This window comes from Theropithecus gelada, chromosome 9 (genome assembly GCF_003255815.1).
Source record: "Theropithecus gelada isolate Dixy chromosome 9, Tgel_1.0, whole genome shotgun sequence".
Classification (NCBI taxonomy): Eukaryota; Metazoa; Chordata; class Mammalia; order Primates; family Cercopithecidae; genus Theropithecus; species Theropithecus gelada.
In genome coordinates this window covers 45587886-45610075 of record NC_037677.1, presented here as the reverse complement: position 1 = coordinate 45610075, position 22190 = coordinate 45587886, and the positions used below count along the sequence as shown (strand labels likewise).

Genomic DNA, 22190 nt, shown 5'->3' with positions numbered 1-22190 from the left:
TGCACCTCTGCAGCCCCCACCAGCACACATTCCCCAAAGCCAGCAGGAAACAGGCCAACATGGGGCTGACCCGGGCTGAGGCCCTAGCTAAACGGTGCATCTTGGAGCAGAAGTCTTACAGGTGGGTATAGGGTATCAGCAACGTTCTGGCTCTTAAGTTGGGTACAGGGGTGTTCGGGGTGAATTATAAGTTTCTGTTTTTGTTTTTTTTTTTGTTTTTTGTTTGTTTGTTTGTTTTTTGTTTTTTGTTTTTTTTTTTTTGAGGCAGAGTCTTGCTCTGTCGCCCAGGCTGGAGTGCAGTGGCCGGATCTCAGCTCACTGCAAGCTCCGCCTCCCGGGTTTACGCCATTCTCCTGCCTCAGCCTCCTGAGTAGCTGGGACTACAGGCGCCCGCCACCTCGCCCGGCTAGTTTTTTGTATTTTTTAGTAGAGACGGGGTTTCACCGTGTTAGCCAGGATGGTCTCTATCTCCTGACCTCGTGATCCGCCCGTCTCGGCCTCCCAAAGTGCTGGGATTACAGGCTTGAGCCACCGCGCCCAGCCGAATTATAAGTTTCATAATTCACACAGAACTCCATCTTTTGTATGTATACAAAGTATAAAATGTATTGTATAATATAAATATAAATGCAATAAAAATATTTTTAAAAAACAAAAACACTTTTAGATTTAGATGAGCTGAAACGTTTTCTAGCTCTAGATGTTGAATCAATAGCTTAGTGGGCAGCTCTTGTTCTCAGTGTACTTGTATTACACTTGACCCACAAAATACTGCAATAGCCATCACTAGCTAGACCCAGCTATCCCCTTGTGGGGGGTATATTCTCAACCCATTTTACAGGTGAGGAAATTGAGGCTCCTCACCTTTGAAAAAAAAATGCTTAAGAAGTTCATCTGAGTCATATAACCAGCAAGTGATAGGGTTGGGTGGGGCTTCTATAGTGCCCTCAAGGGTACCTAGCAGGACTCTTGTCCCAAGAGGCCAAAATTCCAGCCCAGAAGTAACTTGTGTCCAACAAGAGTTCCCAACAGAAGTATATTTAGTGAGTGATCAGGAAGAAAAGCCAAAGGAGGTGGACAAGGCCTCTCAGAAGCCCTCTTCACACCCTCCACCAAGTTCGCGGAGGCCAGAGAAGGGCCTAGGAGGACAGTGGGGGCCGGGCTGGGGTATGGGAACCATAGGCCAAACAGGAAGAGGGACATCCTGAGGCTGTTTGGAGCTCAGCTCAGTCCAGGGGCTTTAACTAACTTTGACAGACAGAGAGGCACATTTCCTCTAACCCTATTACCCTCTTCCTTTCTTCATTGTTTTTTTTTGTTTTTGTTTTTGTTTTTATCACAAATCACTGCCTGGCATTCTTTTATATTTATGCATTTGTCTGTTTTTGCCTCCTCCTTCTAGAATGTAATCTCCACATGAAAGGGACTTTGTTTCATTCACAGCATAGGTGGGGGCCTAGAATAGTGCCTGGCACCTGGTAGATGTTTCACAGCGTTCCCTAGCTGAGGCTGGGAGGGCCAGCAGGACTCAGCTGGGAGTCAGCTTAGGGTTACCCAGCTGGAAGAATGACTCTCTCCTCCCTAAAGAAGCCCTCCCTGCGGCCCTGGATCTGTGCTCCTGCCTTTCACCTGTGCAGAAGGCCCCTTCCAAACACATTCTGCCTTGTCAGCTCTCGAATCACATAGCACGCTCTGCCACCACCCTGCGCAGGGTGGCTGCAAACTTCCTCTAGGGTGGGACCCAATGTCTTCAACCCTACATCCTACACAATGTCCCCCACAGAGCCTGCCCCAGCAAGACCACACAGTGAATGCCTATGCCCTAACTTGCAAATTTCAGGTTTATGTTGGTCCAATCCTATAAACCTCAGCCCAGGGAAGTTGTGCCCTAGAAGACCTGGTCCATTTTCAGCCACTGTGCCAGCCACCCACAGCTCCCTGCTCAAGCCTCCTTGAGGAGTGCCCTTCAGCCTTCTTTTGCTTACCTTGCTCCTTCTTTGCAGAAAACCCTTTTGAGAAGGAGTTGTTGGCCATGAGCTATCTGCTGCTGAGTACACAGATCCAGAGCTGAGCCTCCGGCCCTCCTGCTGGTCCTGGGGATCTGCTCCTGAAAGAGCGCTGGCCAGGGGTTGAGAAGGGGTGAAGCACTTAGCAACGACAAGGGTTTCCATTGCATGAAAGACCACCCACACAGGGGCTCAGCTGGGCAGGGTGCACCCACTGATGCATGTCACCTTCTCCCCCACCTATGGGGGAGTTACATCCACTTTTCAAGTGGCAGAAGCTGAGGCCTGGAAAAGCCAGGCTGCACAGCCACTGGGGTGTAGTGGGGTTGGAGGTGCAAGGCACAGTCAACTTCTCCACCCCATGGCTCTGCCTCTCCGTTTGTGGTGCCAGGACCACAGGTCTAGAGCAACCACCCAGCAGGTCATGGGATTGCAGTGGTTCTGGCTTCTTCAGAATTTGATATATTGCTCAAAATATTTTGACAATAAAATATATTGTTTAAGGAATCAGGGGGTAAAAATTATTTTCATTTGGGAAAATAAAGTTTTAAATGGCAGGAAAAAATAATTGCAAGATAAACTCTACAATATCCAATCAGGGCGCCAACTGTGGATTTGACATCAACTATGACAAGACACCGTTACAGCCCTCAACAGTCAATATGTGAATAAATAAATCACCCGAACTTCAAAATGAACAAGGTTCCAGGTCCAGGAAGACATGAGCCCGTCTAGGTTTTGATCTGATTCAAGCATCCTAAGTTAGACAAGTGCAAAAATGTCCACAATTCTTCTCCCTGATCTGCACCCTTTGCAGTCCGACTTTGCATCCTCCTGCCATCAAGAGAAGGAGTCTATTTCCTACTCCTTGAAATGGGGCTGGCCTTTAGGCTTGACTTGGCCAACAGAATGATGTGGAAATGATAGAAGGCCAGTTCTGAAGGCTTTATGCACCCCACCCTCCTCTCTCCTCTCTTCACTCTCTCTCTCTCTCTCTCTCTGTCTCTCAGTTCCTCTCTCTCAGTTCTGCCATTGTCACGAGAACAATCCTAGGCTGACCTGCTGATGGAGGAGAGCCAGAGCTTCCCAGACAATGGCCATTCACCCCCGAGGAGAGGCTAGCTAGCCAAGCTGAAGATAGTCACAGATGCAGGAAGGCTTTCAGCAGAGTCTAGAAAACCTCTCAGCTGAGCACAGCCTAAATGACCAACTCACAGAATCATGAGCTAAATATATAATTGTTGCTTTTAGCCACTGTGTTTTGTGGTTGCTTGTTATGCAGCATGATATGGCAATGGATAATGGCAACAATATTGAGGCATGCTGTCGCTCCGCCACTCAGCCTGAGTATGGTTCCCAGGGGAAACAGGATGCCTTGACAGCACAGCTGCCACCAGGCCCCCATCATCTTGGCTTCGGATCTGCTTAAATGCGGCTTCTTCAACTGCTAATGGAACAGCATTGGCATTTTCTGGAGGAGCAAGAGGCTTCTCATTAATAATCAGTAAAGAAATAAGGTACTGTAGCCCCCACACCTATGTCTCACATCAAGTTCACAGCACCCTGCAGGCCTTGCTGCTTACCGGTTAACAAGGAGGCTGCAGTGACTATGTGTTGAGGTGCTCCAATGGGGATCTGGCGAGCTCTGGGTCTCCGTGCTTCTTTCTGAAACTAACCAAGCAACATGGTAGAGGGCATGGGCAGAAACTAACCAAGCAACATGGTAGAGGGCATAGGCTTTCTTAAATCAGGCATCCCAGAGCATAAATGGCATCATGACTTACTAGCTGTGTGACCTTGGTGAAATTACTTAACCTCTCTGAATCTGTTTCTCATGTAGAAAACAGAAAGGACAGTTATAGAGAGTTGGAGGGAGAGTTACAAGGGAAGATAAAGCCTAATGGCAAAGTGCATCTTGTTTTAGAGACAATAAACAATAACATTAATTTTAAAAAAAAAAGCTCAGATTTAGTTGAAAAGTAGAGAACAGTAGATTTGAAGATTATTCCAAAAACCACTCTTTTAACACACCCAGAACAATAACTGAAAAAAAATCAAGTTTTTCTTTTCTTGTTTGTTTTAATTTGGATTTTCTCAACTTGGACAGTTAGAACTCATTTTTAAAGTTTTCATTTGATATAAATAACTGTGTTAAGTTGTGTCCCCAAATGAGACTTTCCTGGGAACACAGGTGAGTCCTAAGCTCAGCCCCTTCTCTTCAGTGGCTTCCTGAAAGAGTGGCACTTACATAGGCTGTCTCTGCCATCACAATGTGAATGTGTGGCCCATACAGGGCAGGAAACAATAGAATTGGTACCATCGGCCCACACAGGGACTGCTCAGGGCACGTACCCACCTCTGCAAGGATGCAGACACTCCGAGGCCTGTGCCGCTGGGCTCTCACTGCTTGTCCCATGCAGCCTCTTCCTGAGCAGGTAGCTTCTGTTCTGCTGCACAGAGGAGCTTTCCTCCACAACTCTTTTCTCCACCTGGGGGTCAAGTGCATCCCACATCCACATACCAAGATAAGGAGGGGACGTTTTTATAGATACATGCAAACTGGCTGTCAGACTGAATCAATGTGGAATTGTCTGCCCTACACAGTGAGCACCTAATGATGTGTTCTCCGGCACCCAGAATGTGCTCTGTACCCATCCCCCACATGCACCCTGAAGGCACTTCACCCCCCACTCCAGACCTGCGCACTCACACACATCCGTGCCTTTGTTCATGCATTCCCTCTTGTGGGCACAGAAGCTCCTCTGTGCCCACAAGACCCAGAACTGTGTCCTCTCTACTTCTAAGCCTCTCCACCTCTGCCCTCTGATCACCTTCTCTTATCACTGCACTCACACCTGGCTCTGTTGCATCATGTTCCCTGAGTGTGCTGCTTGTCTGTCTCCCCCAACATCTCTGTGTGCTTTACGCACTGCCATAGCACACCTAATGCAGTGCCCAGTGAATGCTGACAAGTGACTGACATCTACTTGGCAGGTCCCTGATGGAAATGTTGCAGGTCAATACAGTGTCTATCCAAGGACAATGGCACACCAGTGGATGGTAGACTTCAGTATCTTTCAAATAAATATAGTCCGCTTCCCCCAACAAATCCTCTGGCTCAATTCACAGGAGCCACAGGTTCCCATGCCAAGAGAGAAAGGGTCCAAGAAGGAGACCTTCTCTGATGGAAGAGGCCTTCTCTGATTGACTGTTGCCACTATCTACCTTGCTGTTCCCTCATCTCCATCCACATGGCCCCTCATGAATCCTGGTCTCAGCTCTCCAACTTGTCCCTGGACAAGTGCAGCCACCCAACTGGTCTCTAGCTTACCTGCCTTTGGTTCCTCCCAAATACAGACTTCCTTACATTTTGTGCCATAGGCACCTCACTTGCTCATCCTACCCCAGCTCCACCCGGGTCTCATGGGGGACCAACTCCAAGGTGCCATTCCTGCACCAGAGCTCCCCAGGTGGCCAGGCTGGGCCTGTCTCCAGCTGAGACTTTATCCTTCAACTTGTCAGCTGTACTACCATCACTCCCCTCTCCCAGGAACATTTCCCCAATAAATAACTTGCACAAGAATCCCTGGCTCTGGGTTAGCTTGGAGGGAATCCAACCTAAGCCAGATGCCTCCCATGTGCCACGCCCCTTGCTGCACTCTGGGGAGTGCACAGGGCAGCAAGCAGCACAGTGTGACAAGCACAACAAAGGACCCCCTGCAGGTATAAAATAGCAGAGGGGAGCGTACCCAGGGACCACAAAAACGAAGTCAGGGAAGGCTTCTGTGCAGAACCTGGAGTTGAATTTTGAAAAGAAAACTGAATGATGGGTTCTAAACATGATTGCTTTATGTAAGGAGGCACTCGCCAAGATGTCAAGGGTCTTACCCATGTGAGAAACTGGGGCTTGCCCAAAGGTCTTTGTCAGCACTGCCCAATAGAACTGCAATGACAAGAATGTTCTAGATCCACCCTGTTCAATAGGGTCATCACCTGCTACAAGTGGCAACTGAGCACTTGAAATGTGACTGATTAATTTAATTTTTTATTTTATTTTAGTTAATTATAATTTAACTAATTCAAATGTTAATAGCCACACAAGGCCAGTGGCTACTGCTTAAAAAACACGGTTCTCTACTGACCTCGGAAATGGTGCCCAGAACCAAGCCAGCTAGCTTTCTAATGTGGAGACCGGCAGGGGCTGGGTAGACAGACACTTCTTTCTCATGAACCCGACAAGCTTCCAGAACCGATTGCAATGTGCACCGCTGGTGAGGCTGGTCTTCACACATGGTCAGCAGGATGGAGTGCAGGGGCTCACGGAGCTGCAGGGGCTAGAGGCAGATAGGGCCGGTGAGAGGAGAGAGCAGTAAGAGCTGCTGCTGCGAGGCAGCACCTTGTCAGGCAGGCCTTGGAGACATGGAAATGGGTGTTCCCACAAGCACCAGAGCAGATGCCTGCTCCTTCTGGAGAGTTTAAGGACACACAAGATCCATCACTGAGGCCGCAAAGTGCAGAGCAATCATCTCTGCATCAGTTCTGTGTTGCTGGCTGCTTTCTAAACCAGAACACCCTTCTGCCCAAGCGTGTTTGGAATGCTCATGAAAAATAGATGCTTTGACAAGATGGATTTCCACCTGTGCCAAGCACCCCAAATCAAACCAGAGGTCAGCCTTTCACTCAAGTTCACCTGCGCAGCTTGTCGTTGCATCCAGTCACTCATGGGGTCTCACTGGGCCTTTGCCCTGGAATGTGAGCTCCAGGGACATACAGACTGTGGCCTATTCCTGTTCACTTCACAACAGCCAGCAGTCAGCACAAATGCTCAATCGTTGCTGGTTGAACTTTATGTCACGTGTACATATCGAGCAAAAGAAAACGGAAGCATCTTATAAGCATTTCCCTCATGCATTTAAATGATCACAATTCATATGAGAAAGGCCTCAAATTCAGATTCAAAATCAGACTGTTTCTCAAGCGCATCCCACACTGCAGGTCAGTTTCCAGATAAAGGCTGCACTACCGCTTCTTGCCAGGGAGCATCAGCTGTGAGCACCTATCTCTGTATACAGCCAAGCTGCTGAGTCCTGCCATCACAGTAAATCCAGCCACACCAGATACAGTCCCTGCCTTCAGGAAAATAATGGTGTGATGAGAGAGACGGTCACTAAAAGAGACAAAGACCATAGAGGATGACGAGGGCTTTGACCTTGGGAAGCACAGGCCATGGCACTAATGTAAAGGAAGGGGCTTAGCCAAGGCTAGGGTTAACCAAGAGGAAAGTGGGGAGTGAGGTGCTGGTGAAGGGATCAGTGTGTGCAAAGGCATGAAGATGCAGATAAGCTGACACGCATCTGAAGGGAAGGGGATTATGAGCAGGACAGGGGCCTGGGGGAAAATGGCAATGTGGGGTCCCTTGTTCAAAATTATTAAGAATTCCAAGACAGGGATAGCAGAGCATTAAACTAAATGCAGGACCCTGTGCTATGACACAGGGTCACACATCCGGGACACACATCCAGGAAGCCAGTCCTGATTCTGGCAGAGTGCCAAAGGGGAGCCAGACGGAAGAAGGGACCCTTTCCTAGGCTCCCGGTGTGTCTCACTGAGAAGCCAGAAGGCAACCCCATGGGCAGTGAGGCGTTACAAAAGGTTGCATGTGACAGCGGTGAGCTGGTCTCTCTTTTAGAAAGACCACCCAGGAAGTGCCGGATGTTGAATTGGAGAGGATGGGGTGAGTAGAAAGAAAGGCAGGAAGGAAGGAAGGGAGAAGGTCAGCTGGGCAGGGCTCTCCAGCATGTGTTCTTGTGGCACCAGTCTCTAAGGAATTGTTATAGTGTCAAATGGAAATGTATACAAACACTTCTATTCTGTAGTCAAAAATTGTGTAAAATATTAGGATATTTTTGTGTATATCTTTTTCGAGAGGGTTTTGCTCTGTTGCCCAGGCTGGAGTGCAGTGATTCAATCTCCACTCACTTTAACCTTCCCCTCCCAGTCCCCAGGGTTTAAGCGGTTCTCATGCCTCAGTCTCCCGAGTAGCTGGGGCTACAGGCAAGCACCACGACACCCAGCTAATTTTTTTATTTGTAGTAGAGATGGGGTTTTGCCATTGTTGGCCAGGCTGGTCTCGAACTCCTGAGCTCAAGTGGTCTGCCTGCCTCAGCCTCCCAAAGTGCTGGGACTGTAGGTGTGAGCCACCATGCCTAGCCAGGATAAAGTTTAAAAGTTTCTAAGCTTTAAACCTTCTTGTAGTCTTTAAAAAATGACTCTAAAAACTATTTGAGAGGGAGATACTGTAGGGAGCATTTACCCAAATCTGTTGAGCCCAGAAGCCTTTTTCAGGGAAGCATCTCACTTTGGGAAGGGCTGTTTTAAAGCCTTTTAAAAAATATATGTAAATCTGTATCTTCAGTGTCTATAAAATTCTCTAGCTTGCTATTAATACTTCCCCTGAGTGGAGATGGCCAAACTTATCTTGCTTGCCAGTCCCAAATTGTGGCTGCCTGGAGTGCTATGTTGAGTAGGATTCTGAGGTTGTTTCTGCACTAGCAGGAAGGAGTCGTGTGATGAGTTCACAACGCCTGCCTAGGACCTAGAGGAGGGGAGAGTAGTGGTATATGTGCTCAGTAAATGTGGTCCCTGCCCAGGAGAAAACCACTAAATAAACCCAAAGACATAGCCTGGCAAGACTTGAAGTATCTTGTTTACAAACCTGATGTGGCGGAACATGAAACCCTGCCGACCAGTAGAGGGTCATTCCTAAAGAATAGACGTGCATCTGCCCAAAAGAAGAGTACATGATTAGATTCCAATCATCTCTCTTATTCCATAGCTCTGCAAGAAAAATACAACCCAATTTCCACATGAACAGACACTGTTGTCTGGCTAGTCCAGCACCATCTGCAACTCCCTTGACCCTTGTTCCCTTCTACTTCGGAGGCTAGAAAGCCAGAAATTTGCTTTCTAGCAGAAACCATGACACTCAATATTGGTGAAAGGCGTGACAGAAATCTGTTAGGGGGCTTCTGATAAGGCTTTTGCTTTACTGACAAAAGGACACATGTGACTGGCCCCACGCTTTCCCCTTTGTACCTGCCTTGAACATTGATGTGATTGATACATGGAGTCTTTGCAGCCATTCTGTGACAATGAGGCAGCAAGAATAGGATAGAAAACCAGCCACTGGGGAAGGTAGAATAGAAATACACAGCCTGGATCCTTGATGACATGAATCGGCTGCTGACCAATCCCTAGACCTCTTGTTAAGTAACTAATAACCATATATTTGGCCCTGGCCATTGTATTTTAGGCCTTCTGTTTCCATGACACATTGTGGTTCAGCCTGATTAAAAAGCACCGTATGTTGTCAAAAAGCAAAATGGTATCATGGGAAGAGCATTGTCTGACATCTCTGACCCTCGGTTTCATCATATTAAAAATGAGTATTCTGCCTGAATTCTAATAAAGATCAAGTCAAAAGTACCCAAAGATGGTAATATTAACTATTATTATTGTTACCATTATTGTTATTATTGGACATAGAGTACTTATAATATACTAAGCTTTGTTCTAAGTCTTTTACCCATATAAACTTATTTAGTGCTCACTGCAATCCTGTGACGTAGTATTTCAATTGTTCCCACTTGGCTACATGACCTCTGGATTATACCAGTCCTCAATCAATGTCAGTTGGTTTTTATTGTGGGGCTTCTATTATAACTGACAAGGCACATTTACCTTAAGATCTCTCTTCTCAGGAAATGGTTTTTGGGACTTTAGAAGGAAACAATGAGGTAATGAAACATTTCATGTAAAAACACACAGTTATTTGAGCCACCCACTGGGTTTAATATAAGTGGTTTTAGTTTTTGGTTTTGGTTGTTTACATCCTCAAGGTCAAGATGTGTTCAATGTCACCTGTGACAACTCATTAGCTTTCATCTTTGTTTGAAATTATATCCTGAAACCAGCTCCCATCCCTCAGATGAACGTGCATAGATACCCTGCAAGAAAGTTCACAAGCTGCACCTCCACTTCCAGAGAAAGGACTCGAAGAGCGGGGGCTTGGTAGACAGCCACTTCTTTCTCATTAACCCAACAAGTTCCCAGAACCAATTGCAGTGACTGCCACCTGCAAGGCTGGTCTTCCCACATGGTTAGCACGATGGAGCATAGAGATTCATGGAGCTGCAGGGACTGAAGTGCAGACAGAGCTCCAGCATCCTGAGCACTGCCAGAGGCACCACCCACACCTGGGAGCTCACATGGATTCCAAGGGCTCTGTCTAAAAGTGTCTTAGGGCAAGGCCTTGGCCACAGTGACAAAAGGCTTCATTCAAAATTCTAAATTCAGCCCATTGGTAGACACTGCCAGTAGAGGGTTGGTGAGAAGAATTTTGAAGGCAACTCCTGGCTCAGTGGGAAAGAACACCATGTTTGATTGGTGATGTCTGCTATGAGCACAGGATGGGGTACTGGCAACACAGATGACTTGTAGTTAGAGACCTGCTCACACCTTCCACCTGACCTGCACCTGGGACTAAGATGCCAAGTAGTTGGGGAAATATGTCAGTGCACTGTTTAGGGCAGATGTTGGTCTGAGGAGGGGGTCTGGGTACACCCTCCCAGCATCAGAACGAGGCCCAGGACTGGGGGAGGATTCTGAGCACAGCCTGTCCAGAGACCATTCTCCTAGCTCATAGCTGCCCAACCAACCCCTCATGGACCCATGCCAAGTTGGATGAAGAGAGGGGCCTGTAATGAATGGAAAAGAACAGTGATGAACAGAACTAAGTGTTAGAGATGCTGTAAGAGATCAAGTAACCTGGTCACTCTGCCTTCTGGCCTAATAAACAGGGCTTGAGGCTGGTGGCTCTGGCCCCTTAAAGCCCACTCCACTTGCCATACTTCATATGCCTAGAGCGCTAAACCAATGTTTGGTTAGTTCAGAGCTCAGTCCCTCTCATGCTGGACCTCTTCTAGCTCACACTCACTCTCATGTTCCTGGCCAGGACTCAGCAATACATTTAGCCAGTTCTTAACTCAACCTATTAGCCTTGAATCTATTGGAGTCCACGTGCCTTTGCCTGGAGGAAAGTGTGCAGGAGGGAGGAACATATTACTTTCCAGCTCAAAGATGCTCCGGGCAGAGGAGTGACTAGGCCTTCACAAGGTGCTCAATGGAGGCCAACCTGCAATCAGGAGGGTGATGCCTGATCCTCATCAGTGAGTGCTGGGATGGTCAGGGAAGGACTCCAGGAGCACTCAAATTTGTGTTAGCTCAGGTACATCAGAAAGTGGAGCCTGAGGCAAGGGTTAAGTGCAGACCCTTCATTCAGGGGCTGCAATCCCAGGGCAATGAGAGTGTAGAGAAAATGGGAAGGGAGACAGGGACCAATGTGATATGCAGGGTCAAAATTCTGGCCACCTCCTTGCCACAAGCAACAGAGCACAGCCTGAAGTGCAGCAGACAGGGCTTTCTAGAACTCAGGACTTCTCTAGAAAGCTTGCAAGGCTTGCACAGCACAAAACCATCCATGAGAGAAAGAGAAGGGAAAACATATCCTCTTAGTTCCCTCCAGACTCTCATTTACCACTGGCTAAGTTTACCCCATAAGAAACTAGCTCCCCTGCATTCTCAGGTTGCATTGGCATGGTCCTTTAGCAGTCACGCAGAAATCCCAGTCCCAGGGCTCAAGATGTGACATCTTAGCTGAGTCCACGGCATAGGAGGCAACACGGTGTAGGTGGAGCCAAGAGACCCAAACAGACCTGAGAGGCACCCAAGTCTGTGTCCCATCCAGGAATCAGTGATTCAGCCCTGGGGTCCCGGCTGTGTAAGAAGGTATGTGGGCCTGGATGCCAGAGTGACTTCCAGGATGTCAGCAGGGAGGGGGTGCCGGAGCTGGGGTCAGTGGAACTGGAACTCTTAGACCTTCACTTTTGTGAGCTGCCTTAGAGACACGTGGACCCAGATAAACCAAATCTGGAAGCCACCCCGTCCCCATTCTTTGCCTTTCAGAGCCTGGAGGGAAAGCAGCTCCCATTCCACGATGCCTCCCGAGGGTAGCAGCATTTTCACATCTGCACTTTTCTCATGAAAGGGCGAGGAAGAAGAAACAGAACTCTGAGAACACCCACCATGCCCCACCCAGTGTTGTGTGGCTACCTTGCATCATTCTCTCCTTCGAGAGAATTAAAATTATGTTTGAAATAAAAAATGATGTTTACTGGAAACTTTTGCTGTTCAAAAGCAAAACATGTCCATTGCAGGAAAATAAAAAATCTCCATTGATGTTGCCATCCAGAAACAATCACTGTAGACACTTTGGTGCATGTATTTTTAGAACTTCCTCTCTGTCTCTCTTTCATTCTCTTTAACCAAACTCGGATAATATTATGTGCGCATATATTGAATTTCTTTTCAAGTCATTAAATAAGTTTCTACAGACTCATTTTAATGCTGTTTTGTCTCATGTTCTCTCCCACTGACTATTTAGCTTGTTTTCAATTTATCACTAATGTCAGCAATACAACAATCAGCATTGCTGCAGCTAAATTTATCTTTACTTGTGCCTTGGAATAAATTCCTAGTTGAGGACGGGCTGGGTCATTTTGAGGTGTCTTGCTGCATACTGCCAACGGTAACAATGTGCCAGACCACTTAACCACAGCTTTTCAACACTTCTTTTTGAATATTGATAATAGCCTGATCAGTTAAGCCACATTAACCCCACTTTACCATCGTAGGAATTGGGGCTCAGAGAAGTGGACTTGCCCTTGTCCATGAGGTAGTAAGTTGCTGACAAGACATCCTGGGAATAAAACTCTTGAAACCCACTCTGCTTTGGTATTGAGAACCAAGCTCTGCAAGGCTGAGCTGGGAGCTGGGGAGGCTGCCACTGGGACACGCTTTTTCCAGGGCACAGGACTCAGCAGCTGCAGAGAAGCTGCACAGCTTACCTGAGATGCATCAGGCTGCTCATCCTCGCTCTGTCCCTGTAGCAGTTCAGGGGCCTTGAAAGGAGCAGCCTCTATGTGAGAAACATGGCCTTGGAAAGAAAGGCTTCCAGTCGCAGAAAGCAGGGCTGACCAGGGGCAGACCACATAGTCCGAGGAATCTGAAACCAAGCCAGTGATGGGGCTGTAGAGACAGAGCTTCCATCTGGGGGGCCGGCATGGGACTGTGCCCAGCAGGTGCCTGGCAGTACCCATCTCTGGGACTGAATGTGAGCAAGATCCGGAGGAGACATGGAACAGAACAAATTCAACCCTGATGCATGGTATACTAAAAGGTGGCTGTGGCCACAGCCAGGAAGTTACCACCTGCACTTAAATTCATCCGTGGCCCAAGAGTCTCAAGGTAAAAGGTAAAGAGAGGGTCAGGCACACCTGGAATTTAGCACAAGCCTGTCTCTCTTCTCTAGAGACAGACCAGGACCCAAGGCAGCTGGTCTTCTGAGAGCCCTGTAGCTGTTCATCAGAACCTCCATGGTGGGGAAGAGGGAGAAGATGACACTGAAGGCGTAGGTACACAGCTTCCTCCATCGGCCCACGCTGGGACCCATCGCCCTCACAGAACATGTGTGATCTTTCATGCCAGCAGCCTCTGCTTCATGCACTGAAGCCCCCAAGCACGTGTGACCTCTGAGTGGACACTTCAGTGTGGGCACTCAGCGTTTCTTCTGGAGCTTAATGCCTAGGAGCCCCATAGTCATCCTTGGATACTGCTGCCTTAGGTCTCTCCTGTACTGAGAGCAGTTTGCAGCTTTCTCATTAGAGGGCTCTGAAGAGACACTGCAGGAGGCCTTATCTCTCCCGCAGTTTCTAGAGTTTAGTGCAAATGTGAGGCCACCTGGAGGTTGGGCTCTGCACAGAACACATGCCCAAGACATGAGATCCCTTGGCAACCTCAAGGCCTGAACTAGACATATGACCACCTTCTCCAATCTACACAGGACTCTAGCGGCCCTCCTGCCCACACCAACCTCCAGAGAGGTGACTTGCCTGAGCCCACCTACACCCCAAAGGGTCGCCCTGACCCCCACTTGCAGTGCGTGCTCTCCACCTGGCCACCGGTGGCTATTGCCTGGGCCATGACTGCAGACCACCTCTGGCGGGGCACACCAGCAAATTCTACCATCATCATGGGCTACAAGCACAGCTCCTTTCACAGATCTGAACCCCAAACAGGGAAGGGGGCTTCCCTCCAAAGTTTCTCCCTCACTGGCTACCTGCCCTCAGCCTTAGGAGACCCAGCAGCATTTTCTTTTTCTTTTTCTTTCTTTCTTTCTTTTTTTTTTTTTTTGAGACGGCGTTTCGCGGTCTTGTCTCCCAGGCTGGAGTGCAATGGTGTGATCTCAGCTCACTGAAATCTCTGCCTCCCGGGTTCAAGCGATTCTGCTTCAGCCCCCCGAGTAACTGGGACTATAGGTGTATGCCACCTTGCCCGGCTAATATTTTGTGTGTGTATTTTTAGTAGAGACAGGGTTTCACCATGTTGGCCAGGCTGCTATTGAACTCTTGACCTCAGGTGATCCACCCACCTCGGCCTCCCAAAGTGCTGGGATTACAGGAGTGAGCCACCACACCCCACCAGCATTTTCTTATGCCTTACAGTTGTCTTCAAATACAGTTTAATAATTCTTTCTATTAACCTCCCCTGTTTAGAACACAGGGTAGGTCTGCCTTTTTATTTTCTTTCTTTTTTTTTGAGATGAGTCTTGCTCTGTTGCCCAGGCTGGAGGGCAGTGGCACAATATTGGCTCACTGCAACCTCTGCCTCCTGGGCTCAAGCAATTCTGTCTCAGCCTCTCGAGTAGCTGAGATTACAGGTGGGCACTACCACACCCAGCTAATTTTTTTTTTGTATTTTTAATAGAGACGGAGTTTCACCATGTTGGCCAGGCTGGTCCCAAACCCCTGACCTTGGGTAATCTGCCCACTTTGGCCTCCCAAAGTGCTGGGATTACAGGTGTGAGCCACCACGCCCGGCCAGGCCTGCCTTCTGATGGGGCACAGACTAGTGCGACATCTGGTGGACAGAGTGTGGGGGTCTCCTGGGTGACCACCCCATGCCTCTCATCTCTGGTTATGCCCAGAGACAGCCTATGTGCTGTTAGATGCACATAGCACTGCAGCCACTCTCTTCCTAAATCCTCCCAGCTTTGCATGCCTGGAAATGCTGCAACTCCAAGGCAGAAACAAAGCCTTTCTTTCAACTCTGCCACATGGCATGGGTCCAAGAGACAGGCCTGCCCTCCCAGTGCAGCTCCAAGGGTGGGTGCTATTCGTCCACTCATTCTTATACCTCAGACTAATCACAGATCAAGAAGCAGCAACCTTGTTCTGTGCCCTCAGAGGTTGAAAAGAAAAAATGTTTTTTAAAAAAAGCAGTAGCAGCCAGAACTGTGTTAGTGTGGGAAGCTTCACATACAACTCCCCGTGATTTTACCACCCCAAGCATACTCTCTTACCGTTGCGGAGATCTTCCAGGAGCTGCTCAGCGGCCAGGAACAGGAGGGACCAGATTTCCTCCTCAGACAGAGCTTCACCCCTGACCTGCAGGGCACTGGCCAGTGTCACAGAGGACAGGCTCATGCCTACGATAAAGACATGCATGTGACAGGGCCCCTGTAACGTCCAGGAACATGTCCGGGCCCATACTCGCCACTCTGGCCCAGCCAGGCATGGTCTGGCCACTCCCCGTGCACCGTGCACCGGCACTGTGTTTTCATCACCTAGGTCTCTGGGGTCAGGCAGAGAGCCAAGCACACAGAGGAGTTAAAGAAACGTTAATTGGGGGACTGGCCAGGCTGGCTGGTCAGTTCTCAGTGAATGAGTAAACAAACAAATTCCCAAATGAAAGGTTAAATGAATAAATACATGAATGACCAAATGAAGCATGAGAACAGCACCTCCCAGCTGGGCGCAAGCTGTTGCAGAGAGTAACCTACACCTGGGTAGTGTGTGGCCTCCTCTCCTTCTCTCTCTGGGGAAGTTAGCTAACCATTTTTGCCTGCAATACATGATTCACATCTTTCATCTCTGACTGCCACATGCAGCGTTAGATTTGGTGCCAGTACCACCCCTTTCTCCAGCACCTGCCTGAAGTGCAAGAGCGACTCACTAGACAGAAGTATAAGCTCCACATTTCAGAAAGGGGCAGCCTCACAGAGAAACTGGAGGAGGCTGAAGAGGGCTAGTCTTCTCTTCCCTCTCTTCTGGGAAGCAGGGCCTTTAGACCAAAGCTGATGTTTAAATGTCTATCTCCCTGACAAAGCCGCCACCCACTAATCTCCAGAGACCCAGGTGCTGGGTGGCACAGGAAGAAGCCAGGCAGGCTTTTCTGAATCCATTTACATCCTCATTGATCTTTCTCTATAGCCAGAGCTCAAGCAGGGCGGGTGTGCAGTGTGGGGCGCTAGATGAGGAGCACATAGAGGCACCCCCATCCCCCATTAGCACACTAATCCAAGATCTACCCCCCAGTTGCCCACCTTCCTGCAGACACCTCTGCTACCTGCCTCCTCCAGCCTCAGGAAGAGAGGCAGGTTTCAGGAGAAAGAGGCTTGGTCTGCCACCTCTCCCTGGGGCAGGAAGGGAGGTGCAGCAGGACCCCCTCAGGAAGCTTGACCTGTGAGCCGTCACTTATCATAAGGAGTCTGTGAAGAAGGGAGTATTGTTTCTATTTGCAGACAGGAAAGAAGTCCAAGGTAATCAGATGAAAAGTGATGAATTCGAAGCTGAACTCCAGGCCCACTCTCTTTTCATTTTCTTTCTTTTCTTTTTTCTTTCCTTTCCTTCCTTTTCCTTTCCATTTCTTTCCTTTTTTTTTTTTTTTTTTATCTCCCCTCTCATTTTAGAAACTGTTTGAGATTTACAGACTTGGCATTCCCATTCCACCACATTTTTCTAACTCTCTATAGCCACAGTGAAAGATTGCTTATTAAAGATAAGAAGGGGGAAGAACAAGACCATGATTCTTATATAAAAAATCTCTAAATCCCAAAATAAAATATTGAATGGGTGGGGTGTTTTAAATTGCTTTATGACTAAATAAAAATGCATTCAAATCTTCTAGGCTGGTATGGCTAGTGAAGACCATTATTTCGGTACAATAATTCAGTGGAGGGAGGACAAACTTTTCAACAAACAGTTCTGGATCCGTCATGGAAAAAAGCTGAACATGGCCTAAACCTTGCACCTTATGCAAAAATTACTTCAAAATGAATCATAGATTTAATATAGAACATAAAACTATAAACTTTCATGGAGGAAAATGGGAGAAAATATTTAGGACTCATCACAAACAAGGACTCCCCAATAAAACGAACAGCTGATTTCTCATCAAAAACCATGGAGGCCAAAAGGCAGTTGGATGACATATGGTCTTAACTAGCCACACCAGCCTTGAAGACTGAAGACATTTTTTTCTAGTCACAAGGCAGTTAGAAAAACCCCACCCAATATCAAAATACATTTTTGATATTATATCAAAATGCTTGGAAGGGAGACTGTCAAACAATAATTTGGTAGACAATAAAGCAATCAATCCTTCAAAATTGAAAGAGAAATTAAGACCTATTCACATAAACAAACATTGTGCAAATTTGTTGCTAGTACACCCTTCCCTCCGAGAAATCCCAATGGAGTACTTCAGACTGAAATGAAAAGACACTAGACAGTAACTCAAATCCACATGAAGAAATGGGAGCACCAGTAAAGATAATAACATAGGTAAATGTAAAAGACAATAAAAATGTATTTTGACTGGAACCCTTTTTTCTTCTACAAGAAGTTTTTTAAAAGGAGCATCCAACATCTGGAAAAGCACATAACTGACCAGGTTTGCCAATGAAGCACCCTTCTTTTTGTTAAAGCTAAGAGTCACTTGAGGCTTGAAGTTGCTGTTTTTGTTATTGGAAGTGTCAGGATCACAACTTCCATATTAAATATAACCATGATTCAGGAGTCAATGACAGGAAATTACTCATCATCATTTCAATTAAAAAAAAAAAAAGAAAGAAACCGTTGTCATGCTTGTTCCAATGCACAAGCATGATCTCTCCGCAGAAGGAAACACGTGCATTCCAGTTTTCTGCACCAACTCCCTGCCTGACCAACTACAGTGTTACAGTGGAATGATGTCCACAGTGGCAAGTTGGTTCCCAGAGAGTGCGGGAAGCCTGGGAACCATCCAGAGCTCTGAATTTCCCTGGCTGGCTTCGGGACTACAGCGTGGGTTACCAATGCTCTGCAAGCTAGCAGGTAGGCCAAGATTTGTTTTGCTTCTAGGCAAAAATGCAAATTCCTTTTCTTGATCTGAGAGGTCTGGCAGGCAGATGAGTCCCACCCACCTCTCCAACTCCACTTCCCACCTCCCTGTCCCTTGCTTATCTCCCTTACCATATTCCTCCCTCACCATGTTCCATCACACTGGGCTTGTGATAGATTATAAAGAAAGATAATTCTTTACACTAGCCCACCAGCCCTCAAGAACCAGCCTGGACTCACAATTAACATTGTTATCTTTGTGTAATATTGTGAATACTATTTCAAAGCCCACTGCTACTTCCTTGAATGACAATACAAGCTAATACTTCCATAGCATTTACTGTACTCCAGGCACTGTTCAGAGTGCCTTATGGGCTAAACTCATTTAAGCCTCATGACAGCCTTCTGAAATAGGGCTACCATCATGCCCATTTTAAAGATGAGGAACAGAGAGGTTAAATGACTTGGCCAGTGTCACACAGCTTGGACTTGGGTTTATGTTCTTGGTCTCAGAGGCAGGGCTCTTCCCCACCATATCACGCTGGCTGTGGAAATGCTGTGAAGCACTTTATGGGGCCTATAATCTCAAGCTATGAAACAGTCATTAATCTTTAGCCATCATACCAAGATGCCTCTGGGCTTCTCTCCAAGTTTTTCATGGTCTGGTGGGCTGTATCATGCACTGAAAAGGTGATCATTAACTATGTAAAGGATGCAGGGATCCCACTGCATAGAGAGACCTGACAGCTCTGGGAAAGCATCCAGTCAATGGGCATTTTGGGGGGCCCCTCCACAACCCTTATCTCTCATACACCTTCCCAGATCTCACCTACATGGACTGACCCACTATACTGACTCCACTATCTGAAGGCTTTGAGGCTCATCTAGTAGCATAGAAATCTTCTTTGCCATTTGAGACCCCACTAGCCCATCTAGAGCTTCCTTGGGCCCTTTCCAGTGAGTTACCAGGCTGAGGAGCATCCTGTCTGCCATCCTGTTTTTGTCGGCCTTAGCCTGTAGCAGCCCCTCTCCCTGGCCTGCCTCGGGCTAGAATCTTTTCCCCTGCCCTTGATCTTTAGTGGTTCCACTTGGGCCTCCCTCTTCCATGTGCCATGGCAACAGTAGCCCTCAGCTTCATCTGTGAGGCTGTCCCTACAGCCTTCCCTCAGCCGTTACTACATTTAACAAATACTCATCAAGGACCTAGTATATTTCAAGCTCTGTACTACGAGTAGAATGAGGAACAATGTTAATAACCTACCCTGAGAGTCATGGGGTGGGCAGAGGAAGACAGCCAATGAGAAGGTAAGCAAATAAAATAATTCTGTAGAATGATAGACTATGAAGTAAGAAAAGGCAATGCATGATTACAAGCTTTTGGTGTGGGGGACATCTTTGCTGAAGTGGTCAAGGAAGTTACCTCCAGGAGGTGTCACTGAAGCTGAGATTTGGAAGTTGAGAAGGCACCAGCCATGGGAAAAACTTCCCGGGTAGAGGGAAGAGCAAGCACAAAATCCCAGTTTGGCAGATTCCAAGAACTAAGAGAAGCCCGCTCATGGTGAGGGAGGTGAAGATAATAAGCCAGGGGTAGGGAGGTGGGAGGTGGAACTGGAGAGGTGGGTGGGCCCCATCTGCCTGCAGACCTCTTAGGTCAAGAAAAAGAGTTTGCATTTTGGCATAGGAGCAATATGAATTTTGGCCTACCTGCTAGTTTGCAGAGCACGTGCAACCCACATTGTAAAGCCAGGGAAAAGCTTTTTGACACTGGCTTGCGGCTGAGTATTAATTAGAAGGAAGGGAGAGTTCCAGAGGGCTGGATGCTAACACCTTAGCTCATCTGATGTTCATCAGTCCTGTAAGTGGGAATGGTTTTTATCAAGGGCAAGGCTCGCATCTGCTCCCTGCCCCCCGACCCAGGAAGAACCCTTGGGTCCCTGTCCCCTAGAGAGCTGCCCAGTTGATCCCCGAGTGTCAACTGCAGGGATCAGCCACCTCACCCAGGTGGCACACCATATGCATTAGTTGCCAAGATATTTTGCAGCATTTGTAAAGTGCTGGCTTTTGAAGAAGTAAGGATCTCTGTTACCCCTAATTGTATATTGATTGACCAACTGTATAGTGGCTTTTGAACTGTGAGATTTTGGTCACATTTCGGTATTTTGCCTTCATTCATCTCCCCTCCCCAACTCTCCATCAAGACACCACCCATGACCTCTGGCCTTCATCTGTGACTGGTTAGCGAGATTGACAACTCTCTGGAATGTCCTGGAGACACTCCTGCATTGGGACAGAGGTTGGACCAAGGTCTCAGAGGTCGCTAAGGACCTTCTCAGCTCTGGAGCCCAAGGTGCCACTGCCCAGGAAGAGAAGGCGTGGAACCAAGGGAAGCAGAGGAGGCCTTGCAGGATGGGGACGAGTCACACGACTCCTGGCCTCATGGGTCAGGGGACCGGGCCACTATCTCTCCTTGCGACACTCCTTGTTTCTCCAAACTCCTGGTTTGTCCTCACCTCCTCGGCATTCTTTCTCCCTCTTACGGTCCCTGAAATGTTGTCCCTCAGGATTCTATTTGAGGCCCTGTATGGTTTCCTGTGGCTTCTATAACAAATTACCACAAACCTCGCGGATTAACACAAGAGAAATTTATTATCTCACAGTTCCAGAGACAAGAAATCCAAATAAGTTTGACTGGGCTGAAGTTGGGGTGTCCGCAGGACCACGGTCCCTCCACAGGCTCTGAGGGAGAATCCTTCCCGGGCCTCCTCCAGCTTCTGCCAGCTGCCGCATTCCTTGGCTGTGGCCACATCACCCCAGTCTCTGCCTCTGTGGTCACATCGCCTTCTCCTCTTCTATTTTAAATCTCTGCCTGCCTCGCTTTTATAGATATCTATGATTCTAGTTAAGCACCATCTAGATAATCCAGGACAATCTTCCCATCTCAACATCTTGTCACCCAATTGCATCTGCAGTCTCTCTCTCTCTTTCTTTTTTTTTTTTTTTTTTTTTTTTTGCCTGTAACATTCACAGGTTCCACAAATCAGGATGTGGATACCTTTACGTTTTTCTTTTTTTTTTCTTTTTTTTCTTACTTTTTTTACTTTTTTTTTTTTTTTTTTTTTTGAGATGGAGTTTCACTCTCTCGCTCAGACTGGATTGCAGTGGTGTGATCTAGGCTCGCTGCAACCCCCACCTCCCAGGTTCAAGCAATTATCCTGCCTCAACCGCCCGAGTAGCTGGGATTACAGGCTCCCACCACTCCTGGCTAATTTTTGTATTTTTAGTAGACATGGGGTTTCGCCATGTTGGCCAGGCTGGTCTCTTAACTCCTCACCTCAAGTGATTCGCCCTCCTCTGCCTCTGAAAGTGCTGGGATTACAGGCATGAGTCACCATGCCCAGCCAACCTTTATCTTTTTTTAGAGGGAGGCTTTATTCAGACCACCCCACCCTCTTTGTCATTCAACATTCTCTACCTGTTCACCTGAAAAAGACATGAGCTTTGGGAGGTTGAATTCTTAGCTCCTTGACCCTGGGCACAGGGCACATACTTATCTCTGAGACTCAGTCTTATCATCTGGTAAATAGGGCTAACAGCAGCAGTGACCTCATAAAACTGCCCAAGTGCTCAGCACATAAAAGGTAATGAGTGCATCAAATTTCCTGTCTCTTTTTATCTCTGCTCCAACCATCCAGAAAGGGATTTTAAACATCAGGGCTGCTGAGCAGCTTCCAACTATGGGATTTTTAAGATATGGTGTTAATTGTTTCCAGCTGTCTGCCAGGGTTGAGGTGCTATAAACATCCCATTTTCAACCTTAGCAAAATGCCTCAAATATCTCCATGACACCCTAGGAAGGAACCAGGAAGAATGCGGGACTCCCAAGGAATCGAAGCTCTCAGAGTGATCT

The 22190-nt window shown here is 47.5% G+C and overlaps 1 protein-coding gene across 2 annotated transcripts in view; it reads right to left on the bottom strand.

Moving 5' to 3' along the window:
* Nucleotides 1-22190, bottom strand: part of FRMPD2 (FERM and PDZ domain containing 2) — a 125631-nt gene that overhangs the window by 86305 nt on the left and 17136 nt on the right. The window contains exons 2-8 of one of the 2 annotated variants that reach the window (XM_025396643.1): nucleotides 15484-15609; nucleotides 12971-13128; nucleotides 8722-8787; nucleotides 6149-6340; nucleotides 4363-4495; nucleotides 3590-3677; nucleotides 1986-2118 (exon numbers count right to left, since the gene is read on the bottom strand). In XM_025396643.1, coding sequence (XP_025252428.1) covers nucleotides 1986-2118; nucleotides 3590-3677; nucleotides 4363-4495; nucleotides 6149-6340; nucleotides 8722-8787; nucleotides 12971-13128; nucleotides 15484-15609 — 896 coding nt within the window. Of the gene's footprint in view, nucleotides 1-1985; nucleotides 2119-3589; nucleotides 3678-4362; nucleotides 4496-6148; nucleotides 6341-8721; nucleotides 8788-12970; nucleotides 13129-15483; nucleotides 15670-22190 lie in introns of those variants that run through there. The other variant, XM_025396644.1, reaches the window with a different exon arrangement.